The sequence below is a fragment of the Salvia splendens genome, chromosome 4 (assembly GCF_004379255.2).
Source record: "Salvia splendens isolate huo1 chromosome 4, SspV2, whole genome shotgun sequence".
Classification (NCBI taxonomy): Eukaryota; Viridiplantae; Streptophyta; class Magnoliopsida; order Lamiales; family Lamiaceae; genus Salvia; species Salvia splendens.
In genome coordinates, this window is record NC_056035.1 from 29,288,095 (window position 1) to 29,313,468 (window position 25,374).

Sequence of the window (25,374 nt, forward strand, 5' to 3'; positions counted from 1 at the left end):
GGATTATCTAATTGCTTCTTGTTATTCCAGAAAGTGAAGAAAGGTGATGAACTACCATTGAATTTCGATAGTCAGCCATTTATACAAATAGTTTGATTGCAATGTAATTCATCATTTCATTCAAGCATAACGTCGCCTTTACTCCTAGCAATTTGGTGCACGTTGAAATATGATGCGGTGAACGTATATTTATTTCCAGCGAACATGGACAGATGAGCAAGCTCGTTAGTTTATGGCATTGGAAGAGTTATAAAATTTATGTGCGGGTCTAGGCAAACTGAAGAACACAATCAAATCAGAGATGATGTTCAACGAACACCCTTAGATCAAAGGGCGGAACTTACGCTCAGCGCATTGACTACACCCATGATGTCATGGTTTCAATTGATGCTACGACGATCTTTGGACTTTACACGCGGGATAAGTTCACAAAGGAATTTCTCATACGTTTCGGGCAAACTGAAACATTAGATGGCTACGAGGGAGGCATCACACACGACACGTCAAGATGGAACATTAGAAGAATATATTGCTACTTTTGAGCCTTCTATTGCTTATCCACTTGATCTTCGTGATCTTACGATCTTGGAATATGTTTGGATGGTTTGAAGCCCTACCCTACATCTGAACGCATATCAAAGATCCTTGCATGTTTGGTAAGATAGATAACTCATCTATGAATAGAATTATATAACAAGTTATCGTTGAAGTGGCAAGGAGAAACGATTAATTATCATCGACACTGACAACTTAATCTACATCGACACAAGACCTCACATGTAACTTACGTAGACATCTTATTTTTTTTTCGTAAATAACCTTATTTATATGGCTTGTGAACATATCCGTAACAAGTTGATGCTGTTAAACTTCTCCTAAACTGAGTTTTGTACTACTAATTTACAAATGGCTTGGTTCGTCTTAAATCTTATTTTGTTTCATGTTATTTTGAAGTAGCAACCAATTTATTTTCCCTCGACTATGTATTTGTCGCCTTTTTTATTCTATTGATTTTTTACCTAACAATTTTTATTTTTTAACAAAAGTGTCACAATTTCATTTAATATATCCAAAAAAGTGGATATTTTATATTTTACTTTTTTTTTCGCGGTAGTACTAGTGTGTTGAATACGAAGGTGCCGCGCGCATTTCGTGTTTCGATTGAACTCCGCTACAGAAAGATGGAAGACGATACTGGAGAGAAATCCAGCTTCATCGTCGGCCTTATCGAGAACCGTGCTAAAGAGGTCTATCTCTCTGTTCGCATACACACAAAAACACCTACTATTGCGTGTCTATGGGGATTCTGATAGCGATCGATTAATTTTATGTGCAAAATTTCTGATGTTACATGCTACAGCCACAATTTTGGTTTTCTTACTCAGCCTTTCATTTTGTTGATGCTTCCGTCATTGTCGTGCAGTTCCGAGGTGAATTGTTATTTTATTTGATCTACAACTAATGTTCGGTTTCGCATGCTTGATTACCAATTTTGCTCGTGAGTTTATTTGTTAGTATGAATCGTATGCAAAGGAACTTATGATTTTCGAACTCGATATGACATTTTCTCTTATATTTGTGGAAATCGTTGGATTTATCGAGCTTATAACTATGTCTCTGTGGTCAGATGCAGTTCCATCGGCTCGATTTCATTTATTCTAGTGCTGTTCGTTTGTTTAAGTTGTTTCTGCGAATGCTGCGCGGCAGCATAAATTCATTTTGTTAGATGCATGTGCTTATCGTAGAGCTGCACGATTGCGAATACTGTGTGGATGTTTGCCAAAATTCAGCTCATTTGTGGTTATTATATATAATTGGAAGCAACACACTTGCCAAATTCCACTTATAAGAAAACTTCCATGGATTCAAAACATAGCATAACCCTATGCAAGAGAGTATATGATTCTGGAGCTGTTCTTACAATAGGATGTTTCAACTTTTGCTAATACATGGACATAAAATTTTCAAACAGTTTTTCTATTTGGTTGTAAGGGGCATGTGCTGGTCAGAAGCTCTCAGGCTAAATATTCTGAAATATATTGACATCTCCTTGCTTTTGATCATAAAATCTAGAGACTTCAAATGCCTTTTTATGAATACTTCTTCTAAAGATGTTGAATTGGTTTAGATGATTAAGCTGCATATTTTACTTCCATAATGCTGACCATACTATAAACTTTTCAGGTAGGAGTTGCTGCATTTGACTTGAGATCAGCTTCATTTGATCTTTCTCAGTACATTGAGACCAGCAACTCATACCATAACACAAGAACACTGCTGATTTTTTATGATCCCATGGTAACTATTGTTACACCTACAAAGCTAGCTCCAGACGGCATGGTTGGAGTCTCAGAGCTGGTCGATAAATTTTGCTCTTCATCCACAAAGGTATTCTGCTTTGCATCCCTTGAATTGTAGGGCTTCATAAAGTAATCTTCTCTCTACATCTGCAGGTTATAATGGCTCGCGGTTGCTTTGATGACACAAGGGTAGCCATATCTCATTGAGTTTATTCCTTCCTATCTGTGTTTGAAGTTCACAGATAACATGCATAATGCATTTTTTTAAAGGGGGCCGCGCTGGTGAAAAACTTGGCAGCTAATGAACCATCTGCTCTTGGTCTGGAGACCTATTCCAAACAATATTATCTTTGCTTGGCTGCAGCTGCTGCAACTATCAAGTGGTATTTCTTCTCTAGATTTCTTAGAGTTTGAATATATATGTTTTCTTCACATGAACTAGAGAATAGAATGTTTGTAGATGGAGAAAGTTAGTAAGCTTGCTCTAAGATGTGAATTATAGTCCTTTTTGGTTCTATTATTTTCTTTGGATCTTTACCGCATTCCTATATGGATAGTTCTTTTTGTCCCTTGACCTGGTTTGTGACCTAAATGGACAGTTTTACCTTTTTAGTTTGTTTTAATGTTTCAATACTTCCTATGTCGGCATCTTGAGAACATTATGAGTTATATAATTAAATATAGCATTTTAAAAGCAAACCAAATGGTTTGTGAAGTGCAGTTTATGCATTATATTTTCAAGACCTGCCCTCCATCCCTTATTCCTCATCATCAGTTGATCTGATTGAGTAATTCATGATAATGTTCCAGCTCTATGATAAAGTCTTGTTAACAAATATTTTGTTTAATCCAATTGCAACTAGATAAGAAATATTCAGTGAAGAATCCTGTCTAGGTGCCATTATCAGAGAAACTAAGAATAGTATTCCTGCCATCACTCTGTCACCATTTTATTTGAAATATAGAAACTTTCAGTATTCTCATAACTGTCTAAGATTTTTGAAATAAATTTATACTGCATTATCCACAGGATAGAGGCTGAGAAAGGGTTGATCATCACAAACCACTCACTGTCAGTAAGTTTTTGTCCTCTGCATTTATTGCTGTGGCAACTCTTGACAAATTGAAGCAAATGAACCTTTTCTTCAAGTGAAGAATTCAAAAATATGTGCACATTATTTAAGTCATTAAAATCTTGGAATTCATTGAAAGCCAAGTGCTGCCATGATTATATAGTGTTTGGTGTTTGAGCTATATCCATGAATGAAATGCTCAAAGTGTTGCCATTATAAATAAGAAACACAGGAATCAATCCATATTTATATGAATTTATTTTATTTTTAATCAAAGGTATACAATTTTGATAATTTGTCAAAGGTAAATTGTTGATCATGAATGCAGTAACTAACTCGGGTAAGGACAGTTTTATGGAATCTTAACCATGACTCTTGAAGTTAAGACGCAAAATCTTATCATGCTTATCTTCTCATAAAGACATGCTCATCTCTAAGTTTTAAAATCTCAAAACACATTAACCATTCCTAAGTGGTTGAAATCATGAAGCTTCTTTTTTCAAAATTCTCATTGAGTAACAAATATTCAGTCATTTGTGGAGAGCTAAAATCTTACAACAGTGGACATTTTGAAAGCTAATGACCATTTTTGGAAGGGATATATTTCTAGATGGCTTAAAGGATAATATGGGTATGCCATTCTTCATGCATACATGGACAATTTGAAAGCTAATAACCATTTTAGAAAGTGATACATTTTTAGATTGCTTAAAGGGGAATATGGGTATGCCATTGTTCATATGTACAGTAGTTACTGCCAGAGATGGTTAGGCAACCCCCTCTTTCATCTAATTTTAATTCTCTGTAGAACACTCTTGTAGTATCATAAAAATGATCTAGTTTGATCCTGTAAATTGCAGATACTAAAATTTTCTTCATTCTGGTCTTCACTAAATTGCTGACTTGCGTCAAGTTATGCTCATTGCGAACAAAATTGTTTTTTTTTTTTCGTGACAGGTCACATTTAATGGATCATTTGACCACATGAATATAGACGCTACTAGGTATCTTGTCCCTGCTTTACTTTTCTGGTGCTTTTTGTTAGCAGCAAGAAATTCTAGATGTTGGGAGAAGGAGATACTCTCTCTAACTTGTAGAATGATGTGCTTATCCTCTCCCTTCTGTTTTATCATGTTTCTGGGCATTTATTCTCTTGAAAAGCAAGCATTGCATATTTTTTATGGCTCCTCATCTCACTATGCTTCCTGTAGAGTTGTAATGTAGTCTTATGACAACAGTGTCCAAAACTTGGAAATTATAGAGCCGATGCACTCTTGTCTTTGGGGCTCTAACAACAAGAAGAGAAGTTTATTTCACATTCTCAAAACAACAAGGACAGTGGGAGGGTATGCATTTGGCTTTCATGAATCATACATTTGATTATTTCTTTTTTGGGCAGCTGACATATATCAATATGTTACACTGCTAGTAGCAGCTGTGCTTCAGACCAGCTTTTGATTGAAAATGACTGATATGATTGCACTTATATTCTAGGAAAGGCATTTTAATGCCGGATACTTCTATTTCCTGTAAGGATTTAATTTGGGATGCATTCACTTGACTGAAATTCCTTTTAAGCTGTGGGTTTGAGCTTATTTTTCAAAAATCTTGTTTCAAATGCACTAGAGAGATAAATAAAAACATGGTAAGTAAAAAATATTACATTTATTTCAAGAGCAGGTTATAGGATACTGGTACTTGGATAGCATTTAAAGTCTAGAAAAAATATATATACCAATGCAATTTGAGAACGTGAAGGTTGTAAAATGTAAGTCCCACATGGACAGCTAATGATATAAGACAGTAAAGTTACACTCTCCAAATACTAAATGGATTGCTCGGGCACTAGTTCTAGAAAGCCATCTCCTCCATGTGGGAAATGGTTAATCTCTGCAACCCCAGATCATGATAGATCTGTATAATTTTATGCCATGTTTCTCATACATAGAAATCTTACATTTCTTTCTCTATGCAGCACCAGACTTTTGCGCGCCAATCTTTTGCAGCCCCTAAAAAACATTGAGACTATCAATGCCCGTCTTGATTGTCTTGTAAGTTTTTAGTATGTTCCCTCAAAAAGCATGTAAAACAACTTGTAGATACCCTGTTTCATAATTACAATATTAAACTGATTGATTATCCATTACTTAGGTGTTTACTTTAACTGATAGGAAATAGAATGAAAAAACATAAGAATGAGTATCTGAAGAATAAGATGGTCAAAAAAGTTCAAAATTAATCCATCTAAGTAAATGTTACACTAGCCTATGTATTGTTATCTTCCATCCTATCCCTCAAAGTAACCCCACCCCCCAGTAAACCATCAAAATTATTAAACTACTCTAATACTCTTTAAAGAGTTATGTGTCTATATATTCTCCTTACAACTCTATCTCATAAAAGATAAATGACTCCCTTGTCTGGAGACCAAATTATTTTGGAAGCCTGCAATGGTATTTATTTATTATTTGGTGGCTGCAAGGAGACACTCAATACTAGACCCTTTTGTTTACATCTAGTAAAACAAAAAAAATACGACTAGCTCTTAATATGCTATCATGATAAAACTGATTCTTTTTCAGGATGAGCTAATGAGCAACGAGCAACTATTTTTTGGCCTCTCTCAGGCTCTCCGTAAGTTTCCAAAAGAAACTGGTAAGTATTGAAAAAGATGACTGGACAGAATTGTTTAGTAGTTTGCTGCTATGACATAGTATGTTTGGCACATTTATGATGATTTTGTGCTGCATCCAGATAAGGTCCTCTGTCATTTCTGCTTCAAGCAAAAGAAAGTTACCAATGAAGTCTTGACCAGTGACACTTCCAGAAAGAGCCAAATCTTGATATCAAGCATTATTCTTCTTAAAACAGCTCTTGATTCCTTGCCACTACTCTCCAAGGTACATTAAGCTATCTGTCTGTATGCTTTATACTCGTGGAGAAATTAATTTCTAATCCATGATCATTATAGGTGCTTAAGGATGCAAATTCTTACCTCTTCAAAAATATATACAAGTCCATATGCGATAATGAAAAGTTTGCTACTATGCGAACAAGGTATGTAGGTATAATTGGTAGCAATGATTTTTAAAAATAGAAACTTTTGAAACGGCACGGATTTTAATACACAATTGGTAAAGTAAGAGAGATAGAAATACAAAGTGATTGAAGTATTTTTAGTGGAGAATGAGTCCCATCTTATTAGAGGGGAAAAAAATACTAAAATAGAAAGTTTCTAATTTTAAGGGACGGATCAAAATGGAAATAGTTTCTATTTTTAAAGGACGGAGGTAGTATTATTAAGTGACCATTAATTGAGTTTATAACTTCATGAATCAGTAATTTCTTGGGTCAATGAATACTATGCAAAAATGATAATGGTGCGTACTTATTATTCAGGATAGGAGAGGTCATTGATGACGATGTTCTTCATGCACGTGTTCCTTTTGTTGCTCGAACTCAACAGTGTTTTGCTGTCAAGGCAGGAATTGATGGACTTCTAGATATTGCTCGGAGATCATTCTGTGATACTAGTGAAGGTATTTTTCATTAAAGGTGCGGTTTTCTCAATAATTATTCCAACTTTCAGCATACTAATCAATAGGTTGCAGCAATATACAACTTGGCAAACAAATACAGGGAGGACTTTAAGCTGCCAAATTTGAAAATCCCATATAATAGCAGACAAGGTTTTTACTTTAACATACCTCAGAAGGAAATACAAGGAAAACTTCCCAACAAGTTTATCCAGGTGAAAGAATGATTTACTCATTTTCATTGAGTACTTGCTTAGCCTGTTTTCTTAGACATCTAACCTTTTTATGAATCATTATCAGGTCAATAGACATGGAAACAACATACATTGTTCTTCTTTAGAACTGGCCTCTGTGAGTAGTTTATATACTTGTCATGTTAACCATATTCACATAAGTTAATATTTGGGAATGTTAAAACTAAATACACATCTCAGTATGAATGGAAAGAACTAAAGTGATTTAGTTTGTATGCTAGTTTGCATGCTTTATAGCTTTTACTTTAATCAAGTACATTTTGGTGTATGTACTTTGTAACATTTAACTGATGATTATAGAATGTTTGAGTTCTTTCACCAGTACATGATTCAGAGATTCTATTTTAATGTGATTATTTTGAAGTCCTTTTGTTATATGTACATCTTGTTCCTTTATTTGGGCGATTCATTTGAACTCAATAGAATGGAAGGGCAAACACTATCACTGATTATATACTTCTGAAATTCTTGAATAGTTTCTTTAAATCGCCATTTCACATAACAAAATTTATTGAAGTCTGCGATTGAGGGTAATGAATAGTATTACATGAATTTGTAGTCTCTGAGATGCTTTAAGCAATACAAATTATATAACCTTGGTTGCAATAAGACTAACATTGAAGAATCATTAGTATGCACTGCAATTTAAGTATTAATACTGCACATTAGTTAGGATTGCAATTATATCCAGAACAAGCATAAATATGCCCGTTTATTCGACCATTAAGGTCCCTTTTTGTTCCGTATATCCAAAACAAGGTTGCTTGCATTTGACCCCTCTCTGATTGCAGTTGAATGTAAGAAACAAGTCTGCAGCTAAAGAATGCTATATCCGGACAGAGTGTTGCCTGGAGGGTTTGTCTACTTAACTGACTGCATCTTTACTCTCATATTTCTATATGTTACTTAAATATTTCAAAAGTCTCATGCCCGTGCAGATCTTACTTATTTCTATATTTTGGTGCACGAAGGCTAAGTGGTGCTTCAGAATCTTTTTCCCCATTATGATTGAAGTGTAAAAGTGCATATCGCTTTTATCTTTGGTTCAAAATTATAGTACATTTCATCATGGAGGAACTGGAACAACACATTATTGTGTCAAGCACCTGGTTGATCAGCTCTTTGCAGTCAATTTCTGTTTTTTATACTTATCTTGAGTTTGAAAAGATAGTGGTAAACAGTTTTTGTGTAATCACAGTACATGGTGATTGACCATACTTTAGAATTTTGTTTTCCGTGTAGGATTAAAGTTGGCAAGCACCTGGTGCTTTATTTTTGAACTAAGATTTTTGTTCAGTATAGAGTGCAATAACAAGCATAATAATCTCAGGTTGAACTTTAAATGATGATTTCTGCATTTTGTAGGGTTTCTTGTTGATTCTGAAATGTTTCCCAGTGATCTAGCCAAGCCCCTGTACCCCAAACTGTAACTTCTCATTTGATAAATGGATATTTCTTTAAGGAAGTACATGTATTGGACCATCTATACCTGGAATGAAGTTGCTTGCCTTTTTTACTAGGTTACTGTTTCTCACTCAAACATGCAAGTCTTGTCCCACATATGTTCAATTAGATATATCTATTGATTCCAGCGTATATCTGTGATCAGACTTTCAAATTTCATATAAAAATCAAGTCTTAGACGCCATTCCAGTCTTTGTTGAACCCAAGACGTATTTAACACCTCCTGTACATGATGCAGAACTGATGGAAGACATACGGAAGGATGTCTCTCAGCTTACTTTTCTTGCTGAGGTTTTATGCCTTCTTGATATGATGGTCAATTCATTTGCTCATACAATATCAACAAAGCCAGTTGAAAAATACACCAGACCAAGATTTACATGTTAGTGTTACCTTAACTGATGACCAAGATCTTAATTTTTAGGCCTGCATAACAATTAGATATTTTGTAGATGATGGACCATTGGCAATTGATTCAGGAAGACATCCCATTCTTGAAAACGTACACAATGAGTTTGTGGTAAGTTTATGTTCTGACAATTGCAACCACTATATTCTGGCTAGACAACCTTACGGGGTTCGTTATACTAACAAAGTAATCATTTAATGTAAGAAATTTTACTTATGCAGGCCAACAACATTTTTCTTTCTGAAGCATCAAATATGGTAGTTGTAACGGGCCCAAACATGTAAGAAAATTTACTCCTGAAACTTTCTCTTTATAAGGGTTTGTGTATGCTTCAGTTTGAGAAGCTATGTCTCTTGTATGATTACATTTTGTTTAATGGCACCATTTAAGTGAAAAAAACTTTGGCAACTTTCTGTCAAAGCTTCTCTAACACATTTACAGGATACTACCTCCGTCTTTGAAAAATAGAAACTTTTGAAACAACATTAGTTTTAATACATAATTGGTAAAATAAGAGAGAAGGAGAGAAAATTTGGTAAAGTAAGACAGAGGAAAGTAGTGGAAGTAGTGTTAGTGGATTGTGGGGTCCACTTCCTAAAATAGAAAATTTAGAAATTTTTTATTTTAGGGATGGACCAAAATGGAAACAGATTCTATTTTAAAGGGACGGAAGTAGTATATTTTAAACCACTGGGACTGCAGAATGGAAAAGTATCTAATCAGTTAGTTAGGACAGGAGCTACATAGGATTATAATTCATGAAATTTTGACACAATGAATAATAAAGGACCTGTGTATGCTAATTTAGCAGGTTCTGGAAAGCTTCTTATTGTATTTATTTTCTTTTCATATTTCCACAAGCCTTGTTTAGCTAACCATACATATTCATATATGATATGATGATAATATTGTATAACAATATTTTTTATTTGTTTATTAATTTTTTATATATAGGAGTGGGAAGAGTACTTATCTTCAGCAAGTTTGCCTTGTAGTCATCCTCGCTCAAATTGGGTGTTACGTTCCTGCTCAGTTTGCAACTTTGAGAATAGTTGATCGCATATTTACTAGGATGGGAACTATGGACAGTGTTGAATCAAATTCTAGCTCGGTAAATGTTTTGATCTTGTAGCTTTAAATTTTTTTAGTTTAGCTTCACTAGTTTATATTGATCTGGTGGGGAGTGTAAGTGTAACCCTCCCCTATTCCACCTAGACAAATCTTGCCAAACTCATTTGGTTAAAATGTAGAAAGTAAATAGGACTACAAGAAGAAACCATTAAAAAGGAGAAAAAGGGGAAAAGAAAGAAAGAATGTCTTCTCATCATTCAAAGAAATCTATTCCACTGAACTAGGAATTCCTCTGTATAAACATGATGCGACTAGTGTCTCTATTACTGCAAGTCTTTCATTTTGCAGTTTATGACCGAGATGAAAGAGACTGCTTTTATCCTGCAAAATGCTTCTCATAGGTATATTAGCGACTTCTTATTCATAATTTGTGTATTGGCTTCATCAATGATGTCCCACAGAGCTTTATGTGCTGTCTGCAGAAGTCTGATTGTTGTAGATGAATTAGGGAGAGCAACATCTTCCTCTGATGGTTTTGCAATTGCTTGGAGCTGTTGTGAACATCTACTGGCTTTAAAAGCGTATTTTTCTTTAACATTTTTTCTCTGTTTATGATTCACAAACTAGCTTTTTAAGTATGTGCATAAAATCTAAGCAGTATAAATTGCTGGAGTTAAAGTAAGTTTCAGTTTATGGTTACTCAGAATTTGATGATCTTGATAAATTTGCGTAAATCCGACCTGATAGGTCCTCCCTTTCAAGTCGAAGTCGAAGTCGAAGGGATTGTATGCCTACTTGTTGTTTGAGATTTCATATCTTGTTAGATTCTTCATTCTTCTGCTAACAACTTATGATATAACAGCTCATGATATGATGAATCATCTCTCTTAAAGATGTCTTGATGATTTCTTTAATTTGTTGTGTTAGATCAGGTTAAAATCAGTGAGTTGATAATAAATAACATGAACTTGTATTTATTAAAATGTAGTAGTAATATTTGTCAGCCAATTTACGTATAAGTTGTCATTCTTGTGATGTTTAGGTACATTTATTTGATTGTTTAAGCTCCTGAATCTCATACGTAGCTTAATGTTTGCAAGGACAAGTAGTACTACAAGGATTTTTTTAAAGATCAATAATACATTAGGGTGCGGTGATTTCAGTGTTTATAGACAATTAGAAATGCTATAGGTAACTCTGGTTCACATAACATTAATGTCTAGTGACTACTATTATGTTTAATTGTAATGGGAAGTCTTCATTATAGATTTCAGATAGCTTCCAATATCATCTAAAGTACACACCAACTAGGCCTTTAAGCCTCTGTATATTGATGGGATACTCTTGACAGGTTATGATCTAAACAAATTCCTTATGAATCACCATTCATACTTAGTTGAAGATTTATAATACTATCTAGTAACTGAGATGATGCCTCAATCCCTCATAAAATAAACCATCAAGCTGAATATGCTCGACCCCTTCAAGCATAAAAAAGTACTTGGCCTTCAGAATCACCTGGAGCTGGTAACAACCAGCTATTTATGGCAAAATTCGATAAATGGGCCCCTCTGGAAAATCTCTTCCATGAATGGGCCACTTTTTTTTCCCGTTTATGTTAATGGGTCAGAATGCGTGTTTAGTTACACATTCTCAGAATGCGTATCTAAGTAATCTCTAGTATAGTTTGGAGGAAATATTTAATAAGACAAAATAATGGAGTATATGAAAAAGGTTTAGGAGATTTGTGGTGATTAGAACCGTGATTAGCGAATGCTTATTGTACGCCAACCTATAACTCCGTATCATAATCATCCAAGTAGCCTTCTCTCCTAAATAACTATGCCCAAAATAAATAAGATGTTCAAATGGGATGGAGGGAGTATAATTTTGTCTAATGTGGACGGGGGAAATAAAGTGTTAGCTATGTAATGGAAGTTGGGTCACCTTTTGTCAGTAAGTTAATTTCTCTCAGCAGTTTTCTTGTCCCCAAGTCCTATACATATTATGAACAGACCAACTCTGCCTCTGGAGAAGGAAAATGGGATAGTACTGCATAGACTAATAATCATTTGATTTTAGGTACACCATATTTGCTACTCATATGGAGAACTTATCCGAGCTGGCCACAACATATCCAAATGTGAAAATTGTACACTTTGATGTCGAGATCAAGAATAAGCACATGGATTTCAAGGTAGTGTGTTTGTCTGGATGACATGGTTATGTCTGATGCTTAGCATGTTCTTATGTCGACTGCCTTAAACCAGTTTCAACTGAAAGATGGGCCCCGAACTGTTGCGCACTATGGCCTTATGCTAGCAAGCGTAGCTGGACTACCGGTTCCAGTGATAGAGTCAGCCGAAAGTATCACATCAAAGATTATACAGAAGGTACATTTCCCAAACCAGCATGCCTCATTCTGTTTAATGCTTACCCAAAATATGCTAGTTGGAATATTATTACTAATATCTTTCACGTATTTAACTGATCCAAATTCACTGAAATTCTGTAAACGCTAATCTCTCTAATTTCTATTGCCAGATACTATACTTGTTTGCTCACCTTAAATTTAGTTTTTATGGTTCTTCTGGTCTTATATTTTCAGCATTATATTTTCTAGTGACATTTACCAATTTTGTTAGCATGATATATTATCTGTCCCTAGGAAGCGGAGAGAATACAGATCAGCTTTTGTCAGCATCATGATCTTCAAATGGCATATCGCGTTGCTCAACGACTTATATGCCTGAAATTCTCTAACCAAGACGAAGACTCTATTCGAGCAGCACTGCAGAATCTCAAGGAATGCTGTATTCAGGGAGGCCTTTGAAGAGCCTCTTGTGTAACTGCTAATGATTCAATGGAGTGGGATTTGGTTTGTTGAAAAAGAAAAAGATGGAATTGAAAAACACTTTGGTCTAAATGAAATCTGATTACAAGGACTTACATTTGGCTGACCTCGAAAGATGTAGGTAGTGAACTAGATTTTATTTCTTCACTGAATTTTGCTTAATTCGATTTACGAGGAGATGGTACATCAACATTCTAAGATTAATTGGAAAAAAATGGAGTACTAGAAATCATTGTGATATTTAACATGTTCTCAATAACGTCACAAGATTAATTTTCATCATGAATGTGATGTGGCGTTCTGAAGATGGCATAGGAAAAAAAGTGACAATTAAAAAATTAGTCAGTTAGATTACTGAAAAATAAATATTGTGTGTCTATTTGATTAAAACTAAAAAGGAATGGAAATAGATGGTAGAAAGGGATACATGAAATAAGCACATCAAGATGGCCGAAGAAGACAGATCAAAGAAATAAGAGAAAAGAGGTTAAGGGAGAGGATAAAGTCAGTTGAGGAAGTAGTTAGTTTAGTTGAATTGGATTGATGAGTTTAAACTCTTGTGTTTCCCGTAAATAACATTGTAAGAGCATCCGCAGCGGTAGAAGCACGGCGTCTGTCCGTCCGTGCCAGCGGCGCGGAGGAATGCTGCTCGCCCCTGCTGCGGCGCTGCTCTTAGCTAAGAGCACGTCCGTGCCAGCGAGCAGCTGACGTGGCGGCTCCTGATTGGCCAACGGCAAATTCGTTGGTTTTTTTTTTAAAAATCAGATTTTAATTAAAAAATTCGATTAAAAATAAAAAAAAATATATATTTTCCCACTTCCCAAAAAATTATATCCGTTTTCTCCCCACTTTTAATTTATTTTTCAATTTTTCCCCAAAAATACACATTTTCATCTATAAATACCCTCACTTCCACACAAAAAATTTCACACCACACTACACAATTCTCATCTAAATTCTCTCATTTCCATTCTTACAATTCTCAATCTTTCTTTCACTCTTAACAAAAAAATGTCCGGCTCCGGCGATCACCCCTCCGGCTCCCAGGTTGGAACCACGAATGGTTCGGTTCACAACCATTTCCTAGTCCGAAAATGGAATTTTCGCCCCCTCCTCAAACCCAAAGTTCGTAAGCTCCGGATGGCTACCGACCTTACCTGGTCGACGAACAAGATGCCCCCGATGGGCAATACGGGTGGGCACCCGAACCACCCGTACCTAGAGCGGGAGGGAGCGGCGACTCTCAAACTCCTACTCTTCCTACTCGTGGTGTCCGCAGCACCCCGTACACTCCGGGGGAGATGGAGCAATTATTCAAAGCGTTTTTATCTATCTCCGAAGATCCGGAGATTGGCACGAACCAATCCGGGGACCATTTTGGTGGCGCATCTGTCACCGGTACAATGAAAATCGGCCGGCTGGAACAATCGAGCGCAACGAGAGTATGGTGCGCAATGCCATATACAGAGCAAACGAAGAAATCCAAAAGTTTCACGGGTATTACCTCCAGGAAGAGCGGTCGGCGGGGAGCGACCGAAGCGAGGTCGACATCATCAGTGTCGTGTTGGCGACCTACCAATCTCAATACTACAAACCGTTCAAGTACCTCAATGTTTGGCAGGAGGCGCATGGGCATCCGAAGTATAGGGAAGGCGTAGCATCCTCCTCTAGCTCCTTCGGAAAACGGTCGAGGTCGGTATCTCTATCCGACGCCGGCTCCGATGAGGTGTCCACCCAGTTTGCCGGAGCTAACTTGGGTAGCCCCGACGCCGGCCGCAAGGAATGAAGAAGTCGACGTCCAACCGCCGTCGCGCCGCGACTCCATCTGCCCCCGCTCCCTTTGTGCCACCTCAACCAGTGGCGGAGGGAGAAGGGACAATGGGGGTACGAGTGTACCCCCCAAATTTTTTTTTAGTAATATTATATATTTAAAATAATTTGTTATAGGAATTTTTTAAGTTAAGAAAATGCATTCTTTCTTTCCAATTCCTTTTTTCCCCTGAAGTTCGACAGCCACACCTCCTCAAAACCTCCGTACCTTATTTCTTTTAAATTCTCAAGTTCATCACCGGTTTAACGGTTTGTAAAAGTAATCACGAAATTGGAAGGTTATCAAGGTAGCTCTTCTTTACTGAATTGTTTTTGAAGATTGAAAATTTATATATCTTAGAGTTTATGGTTTTTGTGGTTAGATGTTCCTGATTGATGAAATAAATGATTTCAGAGATGATTAACATGAATTGAGATAGAGTTTGAGATAAAATCTTGCGGAGAACTAATCTCTTTGTTCTGTCTCCTCCTAGTTTGGATTATTAAGCATGAATGCACAACATTAGAATTGAATGGTCAATATTTATTTTGACAAATTTTGTAATGACATCGTGTGCAGGAAATAAAATAAAAAGTAATGAGAAAACAATCCGATCTTCGACAATTTATGTCCAAAAGGAGAAAAACTCATGATAGTTCAAGCTCTCCGGCTTCAAGCTCTCTACCTTCAAGCTCTCCGGCTTCAAGCACTCCACTTTCAAGCTCTCCACCTTCAAGCTCTCCGGCTTCAAATTCAATTGGTATTGTATCTCCTTCAGATGCTAGTGTGCCATTACAGGAGGAAGAATTGATTTATGATATCGAAAAACTTCATCATGATCCTATTAGAAGAACCGATATAATGAAATATCCTCCAAATGAGCGAGATACAATTAGGAGGGCGTATATTCTTAGAAAACCTTGTCAGCCAAGAACTTTTTCTTTTCCTCAAAAAGAAGTTGGAGGTTCGCGTCGTCGGTTTATGGTTTCATGGTTTCATGGTTTGATAAATGGGATTGGCTTGAATATAGTATGGATGAAGATGCTGCATTTTGTTTGTATGCTACTTGTTCAAGAATGAAGTTCGACATGCGGGGGGTGATGCATTTGTGAATAAAGGATTTAAGTCGTGGAATAAGCCGGAACGATTTATAAAACATATTGGTGGAGTTAAAAGTGCTCATAATATTGCTTATGAGAAATATGTGAACTTGAGGGATGGCAAAAACAAAATTGATTTTGGTTTCTTTAGATAATGTTAGTGATGTGATTAACAACGAATATAATGTTCGCTTGAAGGCTTCAATTTCTTGTTTACGTTACCTATTGGGACAAGGCATGGTATTTCGTGGTCACATGGAAGGTGAAGATTCCCTTAATAGGGGAAATTTTCTTGAACTTTTAAAATGGTTGAAGGCACATAATGAAGTTATTTCAAAAGTGACTTTGGAAAATGCCCCTGGAAATTGTCAATTGACATCTCCAACTATTCAAAAAGACATCATCAATTGTTGTGCTAAAGAAACAATGAAGAGAATTGTGGATGATCTTGGTGATGACTACTCTGCTATATTAGCCGATGAATCTAGTGATGTGTCCCAAAAGGAACAACTAGCTCTTTGTTTGAGCTATGTTGAAAAGAAAAAGGGAAAGGTAGTTGAACGATTCATTGGTCTTGTGCATGTTGGTGATACTACATCTTTGTCTCTTAGAAGTGCAATTATGACTTTACTTGTTGAACATTCATTAAGCCCATCCAAGATTCGAGGGCAAGGATATGATGGGGCTAGTAACATGAAGGGTGAGATACATGGACTCAAGACTTTGATCATGAAAGATACTCCAAGCGCTTACTACGTACATTGCTTTGCCCACCAGCTTCAACTAACATTGGTAGCCATTTCAAAAAAGAACGATGATTGTAGTTGGCTTTTTGAAACTGTTAGTATTTTGTTGAATGTAATTGGAGTTTCTTGTAAGAGAAATGAATTGCTTCGCGAAGTTCAAGCATAAAAAGTTGCTCAAGCCTTGGAAATTGGTGAACTTGAATCGGGATCGGGGTTGAATCAAGAACTTAGTTTGAAGAGGCCTGGAGACACTCGTTGGAGTTCTCACTACAAGACTCTTTTGAATATCATGGACTTATTTTCTACAATTTTTGAAGTTCTTACGATGATTGGAAAGAAAGATTCCGTTTTCGATGATAAGGGAAAAGCTCAAGGCATTTTGTACTTACTAGAGTCATTTGATTTCGTGTTTATGGCACAACTAATGACTACTATATTTGGGTACACTAACAATTTGTGTCTTGCTTTGCAAAGAAGAGATCAAGACATCATTAATGCTATGAGGCTTGCCACTTTAACCAAAGATCAACTACAGAAAATGAGGGAGGATGGATGGGAGATTCACTTGAACAAGGTAATCTCAATTTGCAATAAACATGGCATTGTTGTTCCAGATATGAAAGCTCACTATAGCCCTCATGGAAGATCAAAACGTTTTGTTCAACAAGTTTCATATCTTCATCATTTTCGTGTTGATGTGTTTATCAAAGTGATTGACTTATTACTTCAAGAACTTGATAATCGATTCGATGAAGTTAATATGGAGTTGCTCAGATGTATGGCTTGCTTCAATCCTAAAGATGGCTTCTCTTCTTTTGACAAGGAAAAGGTACTCAAACTTGCCACTTTTTATCATTCCGATTTTTCAAATATTGATTTGATGGACCTTGAGTGCCAACTTGATATATTCATTGGAGACATGAGAAGTGATGAAGACTTTCAGAATTTGCGAGATATTAGTTCTCTTTTGGTGAAGCTTGTTGAAACAAAAAGAGATGTGGTTTATTCGCGTGTGGTTTTGCTTATCAAGTTGATTTTGATTATTCTGGTTGCCACTGCAAGTGTAGAGAGAGTGTTTTCTGGAATGACGTTTGTGAAGAATAAGTTGAGAAATAGAATGGGTGATCAACCTTTGAACGATTGTTTGGTCACTTTCATTGAGAAAGATGTGTTTCTACAAGTATCCGATGATGATATAGTGAATCGTTTTGAAGAAATGAAGACTCGTCGAAAAATAAATTAGATATAATGTAGTTTATTTTTGTATTTTGAAATGTATGACTCTAAAATTTGTATATTTCAAAATATATTGCTTTTAGTATTAGTTTTTATTTTTGGTATGCTATATAATGATTTATCATATGACTCGCACCCCCGAATATAAATTCCTGGATCCGCCACTGACCTCAACCCCCCACCAACTCGTTGTGGGGGGTTTTTGGCCCAACTCAATTTGGCTGATAGGTCAAATAAGACCCCCGAGCAACTTCGATCGCATGTGGCAATGATACGGGGTCTCCAAAGAACATTGGGGGTAGAGCCGGATGAATAGTCTTCCACAGGGGTATTTTAGCCTTTAATTATGTAATTTTTATTTTTAGGAGTTTAATTATGTAATTTTTATTTTTTAGGTGTTTAATTATATAATTTTTAATTTTTAAGATTTTAATTATGTAATTTTTAATTTTTAGAATTTTAATTATGTAATTTTTAATTTTTTTTGTAATTTGTAATATTATTCCGGGTATTTTTAATGCATTTTAATTTTGTGAAAATGTTTTTATTTAAATTGAATAATAGAATAATGGGACCCTGGAGCTTGTCGTTGCAGAAGAGCACAGATGTGAGTGTTGTGCTCTTGCGTAAGAGCATGAAGTAAAAAAGTAATAAAAGTGGGTTCGGGCCCACGTCCATGCTCGTTGGCAAGAGCACGGATGGGGATGCTCTAAACATCTTCCACAAGTAAGCAATGAATGAAATAACAGATTCTTCGTCCTCCCAAACTCCCAAAGTCTATTCTCTCTTGCAAACATGCAACCGAGCTCCTAAGCTCTACTACTTCCGTCTTTAAAAAGAGTGAACTACAATTTAAAAAGAGTGAACTACAAAAATGGTCTAAGACTATGGATTCATATCGCTCCTAGTCCTTTGATTTTAATGCAAAAATCTAAATATTACATAACGTAGCTAAAAATTGGTAAAATTAATTCTTCATAATAAATCATACTAATATTCTCTATAAATTTAATTACAATCTCAATGCATCATTTTTTCATATTTTCATTCTTTATTTTATAATATAATAAGTACACATGAAGAATATTTTTCATAATTTAATCGTTCAATTATTAATTTAGAACTAAGTAATCAATTTGAAATTTTATGTCCACTAAACAAAAATCTAAACATAATTGCATTAGTATTTAACGTTACTAGTATTCCAATTTCCAACTAATAATAAGAGCATCCACAATGGCGGCGAACGGACCGGCTAGCCGATTCCCGGCACTGGCCGGTTTGCTCGCCGAACCATTGCAGGCAGCGAGCGGCAATTCGGTGAGAAATTCGGCGAGCGCATGCCGATTTTCGCTCGCTGGCCGATCCGCTCGCCGGTCGACTGGCCGCCATTGCAGGCTTCCGATCGGCAAGCGATCGGCCAACCCATTTTTATTTATTTAATTTTCGAAACACTATATTTACGCGATTTGCACGTCATTTTCATTCGCACCACTTGTTTTAACGAGTTTTCTCTCTATCTTAATTTCTGTACAAGATCAACAACGCGAAATGAGTAACGCGGGTGGTAGTAGTGGGGATGCTGAGGAGTACGAACGGCAAATGAACGAAGAGTTGGAGGCCTATACGTCCAGTGAGATAAACCGGCTGATACAAATGGCCTTGCAGCCGGAGGTACCTCGACCTCGACCAGTTGTCCACCGCCGAGCAGTGATTGAACGGGATCACGTAGCTGCACATCAGCGGCTATATGAAGACTACTTCGCACAGGAGCCGCGGTTTAATGCCAACCTTTTTAGGCGGCGTTTTAGGATGAGCAGAGCCCTGTTTATGCGTATTATTGACGCTTTGGAGCATCGATATCTGTGTTTTCGCTTCAGGCACGATGCGGCTGGCAGACCCGGCCACACACCTATTCAAAAGTGCACTGCGACAATCAGGCAGTTGGCCTACGGAGGCGCGGCAGACATGTGGGACGAGTACCTCCACATCGGTGAGACGACTGCCCTTGAATGTATGAAGTATTTCTGTCAGGGCGTGGTTGAAATATTCCGTCATCAGTACCTTCGAAGCCCTACCCACGAAGACTGCCATGAGCTGATGCAGATGCACGGGGAGAAGCATGGGTTCCCGGGTATGTTAGGCAGCATAGATTGTATGCATTGGGAGTGGGAGAACTGTCCCGTTGCCTAGAAGGGGTTCTACACGACCGGCTACAAGGGAAAGAATCCCACGATGATCCTCGAGGCCGTAGCTGATTACCGGCTGTGGATTTGACATGCGTATTTTGGGCTAGCCGGGTCGAACAACGACCTCAACGTCCTCAACTCGTCGCCCCTTTTCAACGAGCAGTGCCAGGGCGTCGGTCCGGCCATTAGTTTTGTCGCCAACTGCAACTGGCATGATATGAGCTACTACTTGGCGGATGGGATATACCCTAGGTGACCCGTCTTTGTGAAGACGATCAACTGAGCATCAGATGAGAGGAAGGCCTACTTTGCGGAACGGCAGGAGTCGGCGCGCAAGGACGTGGAACGCGCATTTGGTGTGTTCCAGTCTTGATGGACGACAATTAGGGGTCCAACTCGTTTGTGGCATGTCGACTGCATTGATGATATAATGTACGTCTGTATTATCATGCACAACATGATTGTCGAAGATGAAGGTGTACAACTGACTAGTTGGGCCAACGACGATAATGAAGCCGATCCAAGCCACGGCGTGGCCGCCCCCAACGTACAAAGCGGGGTACCTCACGATGAAGCCGGCCGCCTCCAAGCACATGCCGACATGCGCCAAGTGGATGCTCATATTCGACTCCAAAAGGATTTAATTGAAGAGTTGTGGGCGCGGAGGAGTGCACGGCGTTAGTTTTTTTTAATTATGTAATTTTTTTTAATCTACCTTTTTTTTAATTATGTATTTTTTTAATTAATGTACTTTTTTAAAATTAAATATTATATTGAATTTTCCCGTATTTGTATCGTAAATTTAATTCCGTATTTTGTGTGAGTGTTAATTATTTGGTTTTTTTATAATTTTATTTATTGTGGCTAGCCTATTGCTTGTCCAGTTACTTGTCCTGATGATGTGGCAGAAGGAGTTTTTTAGTGTTGATGATGTGGCAGGAAGAGTTTGTGGCTAGCCTATGGCTATTGGAGATACTCTAAGTGAAAACCGAGGAAATGTTTTAAAAGCACCACACGACAACTCACAACATAATAAAGTAAACTTTTATTAGGAGTATATTATTATTATAATATTATATTAATTTTATTAGAGTTGTCTTCTTCATCTCACGGCCGCCATTGTCATTTCCTACCTCTGCAATTTTTTGTTCCTATTCAGTCGTTCCTAGGCGTGCACAAACCGAACCAGCCCGACGGTTAACCGCCGGTTCGGGCCTGTCGGTTCATGAACCGGAACCGGGAACGGAACCGGCGGTTTGAACCGTCCGGTGGTTTGCCGGTTCCAACGGGCCGGTTCAGGGTCGAAGGTTTCGTGAACCGTGAACCGGCGATTTTCCGGTTTGAACCGGTGGTTCAACGGTTCAAACGGTAATTTTCCGGCATAGGGCTTGTAGGTTTCAGGCACGGTTCAGAAAACCGGCGATTTTCGTCAGAAACCGCTGGTTTGAACTGCCGGTTTCCGCCGGTTCCGGCAACTTTTTCAGGCATAGGGCATAGGCTGCAGTGCGTAGGCCTGCAAAACCGGATAGAAACCGGCGGTTTTGGGTGTAAAACCGTGGACCGAACCGCCGGTTTATGCTTGAACCGCTGGTTTATGCCGAATTCAAAATTTGATTTTTTTTACTTCCTATTTTACTTTTATAAATACCCCACTTCCCCCTCATTTCTACTCACCCCATTCTTGTGTTAACATGGATTTCCTTCTCTCAATCTCCATTTCTCTATTCTCTCCTCATTCTCTCTAATTGCTCAAGTTGTTTACTAGTTTCTATATTCTAATACGCACTAGTCTCGCTCGACTCACACTCTCACTACTATATTTGTTATTGTGCTCGTACTTTACCACTTATTTCATACTCCATACATATTTCATCCATACTACTTTACTTTCATTCATCAAAAATTTAATATGTCTTCTTCTCGTGGTGGATCGGGCCGTGGTGATCGGGGCAAGGGTATTGCTCAAGATCAAAGTACTAGTCGTCCCTCAAAATCAAGGAGACCTAGTCGTCGAGAAATTATGGAAGAGGTGTCCCGAGTACAGGCTGAACGCATGCAAGTAAGTAATGAAAAATTATTTTTCCAATTCATATTTCATAATTTCATAAAATTGAGTTCATAATTTTTTTTTGCGTTCATACTTATAACTTCAACTTATATAATATTTGTAGATAGAAGAAGATCATAGGACCGCCATGCTACTCGCTGAAATGCAACAAGGGGGGGGGTAGGGGAGGTGGTTCCCAACAAGCTGATGAATTCGACGTTGGTATATCGTCGGACTCGGACACCAACAAGGATAGATCTAATTCTCGTATTCCGTCTAGCACCGGCGGAAATGAGGAGATGTCTCCCCCTCCTCCACCCACTAACACGGCAAAAGCTTTGAAATCTGACATTTTTGTCAAACACTACAAGAAGGTCCCGGTAGTGATTCCAAGTCCTCATGATCCGACCTCTCAAGAAGAGACATCGGCGTTTCATGCTTACTGCAACTATTGCGATAAAGTGTACAAATTTGCGAGTGGTGGAGGATATGGCCCCCTCCGACGCCATTTGGTGACGAAGCATCCGGTAGAATGCGGCACTACCTCTAACCAAACCCAACTCAACTTCCAACCCGGGCCCGGCGGCTCGGGTTCATCAGGTACGCCTCTGTTTAAATATGATCAATTATTTTTTCTGATGTTATGACTAGATGGGCGGCAATGAAGCACTTTCCTTTTAACGTTTATGATGACAAAAAATTTGAGGTTACTATGCGAAGTGGTTTGAACGTAGCAATCAAAAGAATTGGTAGAATGACCGTGCAACGATCTACCGTTCGGCAATGTTTGGAGAAAAAGGTAGAATTATCACTTTATTTAGTCAACTTGGGCCACAGAGTGAACATTTGCTCCGATGTGTGGACGGATTGTTTTAACCGTCATTCATACATGGGCATTACGGTTTACTTTGTGGACAATAGTTGGACTTTAAACAAGCGTTTAATAGGTTTTAGAGAATTTGAAACTCCACACACTGCACCCGAAATTGCTTCTTTGATTATACAAGTTTTAAATAAGTTCCAATTATGCAACAAGATATTTTCTATCGGTTTTGATAATGCAACTGCCAACACCGCAAGTATTGGCGATTTGATTGCGGCTTGTACACCGGTAATTGGAGGTAAGTATTTTCATCAATGATGCATTTGTCATATTTTAAATTTATGTGTACAAGATGAGCTTGAATTATGGCAAAAGCATGTTTCTCCTATTAGAACTGCAGTTAGATTAATCCATCAAAAGCCAGCTATTGGCAAAGCATGGAAGAAATATTGTCATCAAAAGAATGTCAGGTATACGAATTTTACTATGGATGTCATAGATGGAATTCGACATATGATTGTCTGAATTCTACTTTGACACATAAAGATGCTTTATGTGATTTTTATAGAACCTATCCCGTTCATGATTTATATCTTTCGCATAGTTGTTGGGAACACAGTGTGGCTTTATTTAAATTGTTTAAAAATTTTAAAAATGCCACTGTTGAATTGTCGGGTGTTTATTATTGCACTATTGTTCGTGTTTTAGAGCATTGCATGTACATATCCCTTGGTTTTAAAACTGCAATGAAAAATGCTTCCTCTTCCCCTGAGTTAATGTGTGTTTTATATTATATGATTGAAAAATGGCTTAAGTATTTCACTGAGATTCCAACCGTGTTTTTTATTGCAAAGGTATTGGATCCAAAATGGAAATTAGCCGGTACCTCTAGGATTTTGGAGTTTTATTATAACAATTTGAGTTCAATTGATCTTGGTCCCCTTCAAGCAATCCAATCTGATACCAGTGACGAATTTGGAGTAGACCTCTCAGAAACCTTTCAAATAACCCTCCCGAACCGGTCCATTGTCCAACAAACCTTCGAGTATAACTTGCGCGCTCTCTACACCGAATATGAAACCAAGTATAACAACACCCACCAAGTCAGAAGACCCCCCTCCTCCACAACATAACTATGGCTTTGCATTTCAAGCCGATTATGATGACCCCGACGCCGCGTCCCAACTAGCCGACCTATACAGCTACAGTACCGGCGGAAGGAGCTCAGGTATGGTAAGTGAATTGGATTTATATTTCGATTCACTCTTTTCATTTGGTGATGAAGGTCCTGTTAGGGTTTTGTATACTAGAAATCACCTTTCGAGTGATTGGATACTGTAAAACTCTATTGGTTATTTTCCAATAAATGCAACAGATTATTTTTGTCATAATGTTGTTATGTTTTACATTTAATGGTTGTTTATTGCATATTTAAATGTATGAGCAAACGTAACAAAGTCTAAGTCTTTGTTTTAGCAGACCGGTTGTGGGCGTCGTCCAATTTAAGGTAACACGGTCAGTTCTAAACAAAGAAAAATAAGAATTTCACAACTTAGATAGGCCTAGACTACCTATCGCGAAAGGTTGCAATGTCAGTCCGATTATTTCTAAACCTTATTGAAATAAGATGACGTTGGTGTGGTATAGCACTGAATGGATCTAACAGCAAGACGAGTCTTTATGCTATCTACTGAAAGACGAGGTCTTGAGAATTAATTTCTTAATCAATGTACGTTAGCATTGAGCATACGATATTGAGTATCCACTACTTTGACTTACCAAAGGTGCGGATTTTTCGTAACCCAACGATCCAGGTATATTGGGTAGTGGTAATCATTATCTAGAGGTGCTAGGATTGCTATTATGTTGAAACGTGCGCGAGGAGAGTCTCGTTTGATAACATCCACAAGAGGAGCTCGAAACGAGGTTTTATTATTCGGAACCTAGCTAGTTGGAGTTTGATTACTCTATGAATAATAAATAAGAGTTTCTTGCTAAGTCCACTCTTGGAATTCGAAATATGTTAATTGATTAAGTCTATAGCAGACATTAATTAATTAATGGATGTTTCCATCTTAAGCGCGGGAAATAAATCAAATACAATTAAAGGAAACCCGGAATACTTGTAATTTCGGATTTGGAAGGCAGTGCAATATTACTTCTGTAGTGGCTGCTCGTAATATTCCAATATAAGCTTATATTAAATTGTGGGTTCAATTTAATTAGTAAAAAGCTAATTGGGTGAGGCCTGTTCCAGATTCTTCCTTAGATCCCTGACTGGGCCCAATATGTGACTTATATAAATAGGAGAATAAAGGAGACAGAAAACACAACAATTATTTTACAAAATTTTCGTCCCCCCCCCTTGAGAGAGTTTTCGAAAATTGTGCTCCCTCCGTGAGCTGAGTTCTGTCTTCCATTATTCGAGTCCTAGTACGTTGGTGAGATTTGCCCACACAAAT

General features: G+C 37.4%; 3 protein-coding genes across 8 annotated transcripts; all 3 read left to right on the plus strand.

Annotated features, from left to right (window-relative positions):
* The first annotated feature begins 1,129 nt into the window (after window positions 1-1,129).
* On the plus strand, window positions 1,130-13,067 carry LOC121799348 (DNA mismatch repair protein MSH4-like). Of its 6 annotated transcripts, none has more exons than XM_042198687.1 (24): window positions 1,130-1,247; window positions 2,185-2,388; window positions 2,454-2,489; window positions 2,571-2,683; window positions 3,331-3,376; window positions 4,331-4,377; window positions 4,612-4,719; window positions 5,349-5,424; window positions 5,956-6,028; window positions 6,128-6,273; window positions 6,345-6,430; window positions 6,773-6,912; window positions 6,985-7,124; window positions 7,210-7,260; window positions 7,955-8,018; window positions 8,866-9,009; window positions 9,080-9,147; window positions 9,258-9,316; window positions 9,991-10,147; window positions 10,456-10,508; window positions 10,590-10,688; window positions 12,190-12,304; window positions 12,378-12,500; window positions 12,776-13,067. In XM_042198687.1, exons 1-24 carry the CDS (start codon window positions 1,182-1,184, stop codon window positions 12,938-12,940), a joined length of 2,379 nt encoding a protein of 792 aa, XP_042054621.1. In that variant the 5' UTR covers window positions 1,130-1,181; the 3' UTR covers window positions 12,941-13,067. The 6 variants fall into 6 exon arrangements, with proteins under 6 accessions (XP_042054621.1, XP_042054624.1, XP_042054620.1 ...); XM_042198686.1 differs by having other exon boundaries at window positions 1,136-1,430; XM_042198690.1 differs by lacking the exon at window positions 4,612-4,719 and having other exon boundaries at window positions 1,134-1,430.
* Window positions 13,068-15,988: 2,921 nt separating this feature from the next.
* LOC121800931 (zinc finger MYM-type protein 1-like) lies at window positions 15,989-16,783 on the plus strand. The gene has a single exon (XM_042200419.1). The coding sequence runs from the start codon at window positions 15,989-15,991 to the stop codon at window positions 16,781-16,783; it is 795 nt and encodes a 264-aa protein (XP_042056353.1).
* A 159-nt stretch (window positions 16,784-16,942) lies between these two features.
* Window positions 16,943-17,860, plus strand: LOC121800932. The gene has a single exon (XM_042200420.1). It carries the CDS (start codon window positions 16,943-16,945, stop codon window positions 17,858-17,860), a length of 918 nt encoding a protein of 305 aa, XP_042056354.1.
* Window positions 17,861-25,374: the final 7,514 nt, after the last annotated feature.

Bases quoted from the DNA above. Each gene is read 5' to 3' on its own strand.
- LOC121799348 (XM_042198686.1), top strand. From the start codon at position 1,329: ATGTGCAAAATTTCTGATGTTACATGCTACAGCCACAATTTTGGTTTT. The intron at 9,317-9,990 runs GTAAGAAAATTT...TTTTATATATAG, and splicing joins GTTGTAACGGGCCCAAACAT to GAGTGGGAAGAGTACTTATC. The intron at 10,148-10,455 runs GTAAATGTTTTG...TTCATTTTGCAG, and splicing joins TTGAATCAAATTCTAGCTCG to TTTATGACCGAGATGAAAGA.
- LOC121800932 (XM_042200420.1), top strand. From the start codon at position 16,943: ATGATTGGAAAGAAAGATTCCGTTTTCGATGATAAGGGAAAAGCTCAA.
- LOC121800931 (XM_042200419.1), top strand. From the start codon at position 15,989: ATGGCAAAAACAAAATTGATTTTGGTTTCTTTAGATAATGTTAGTGAT.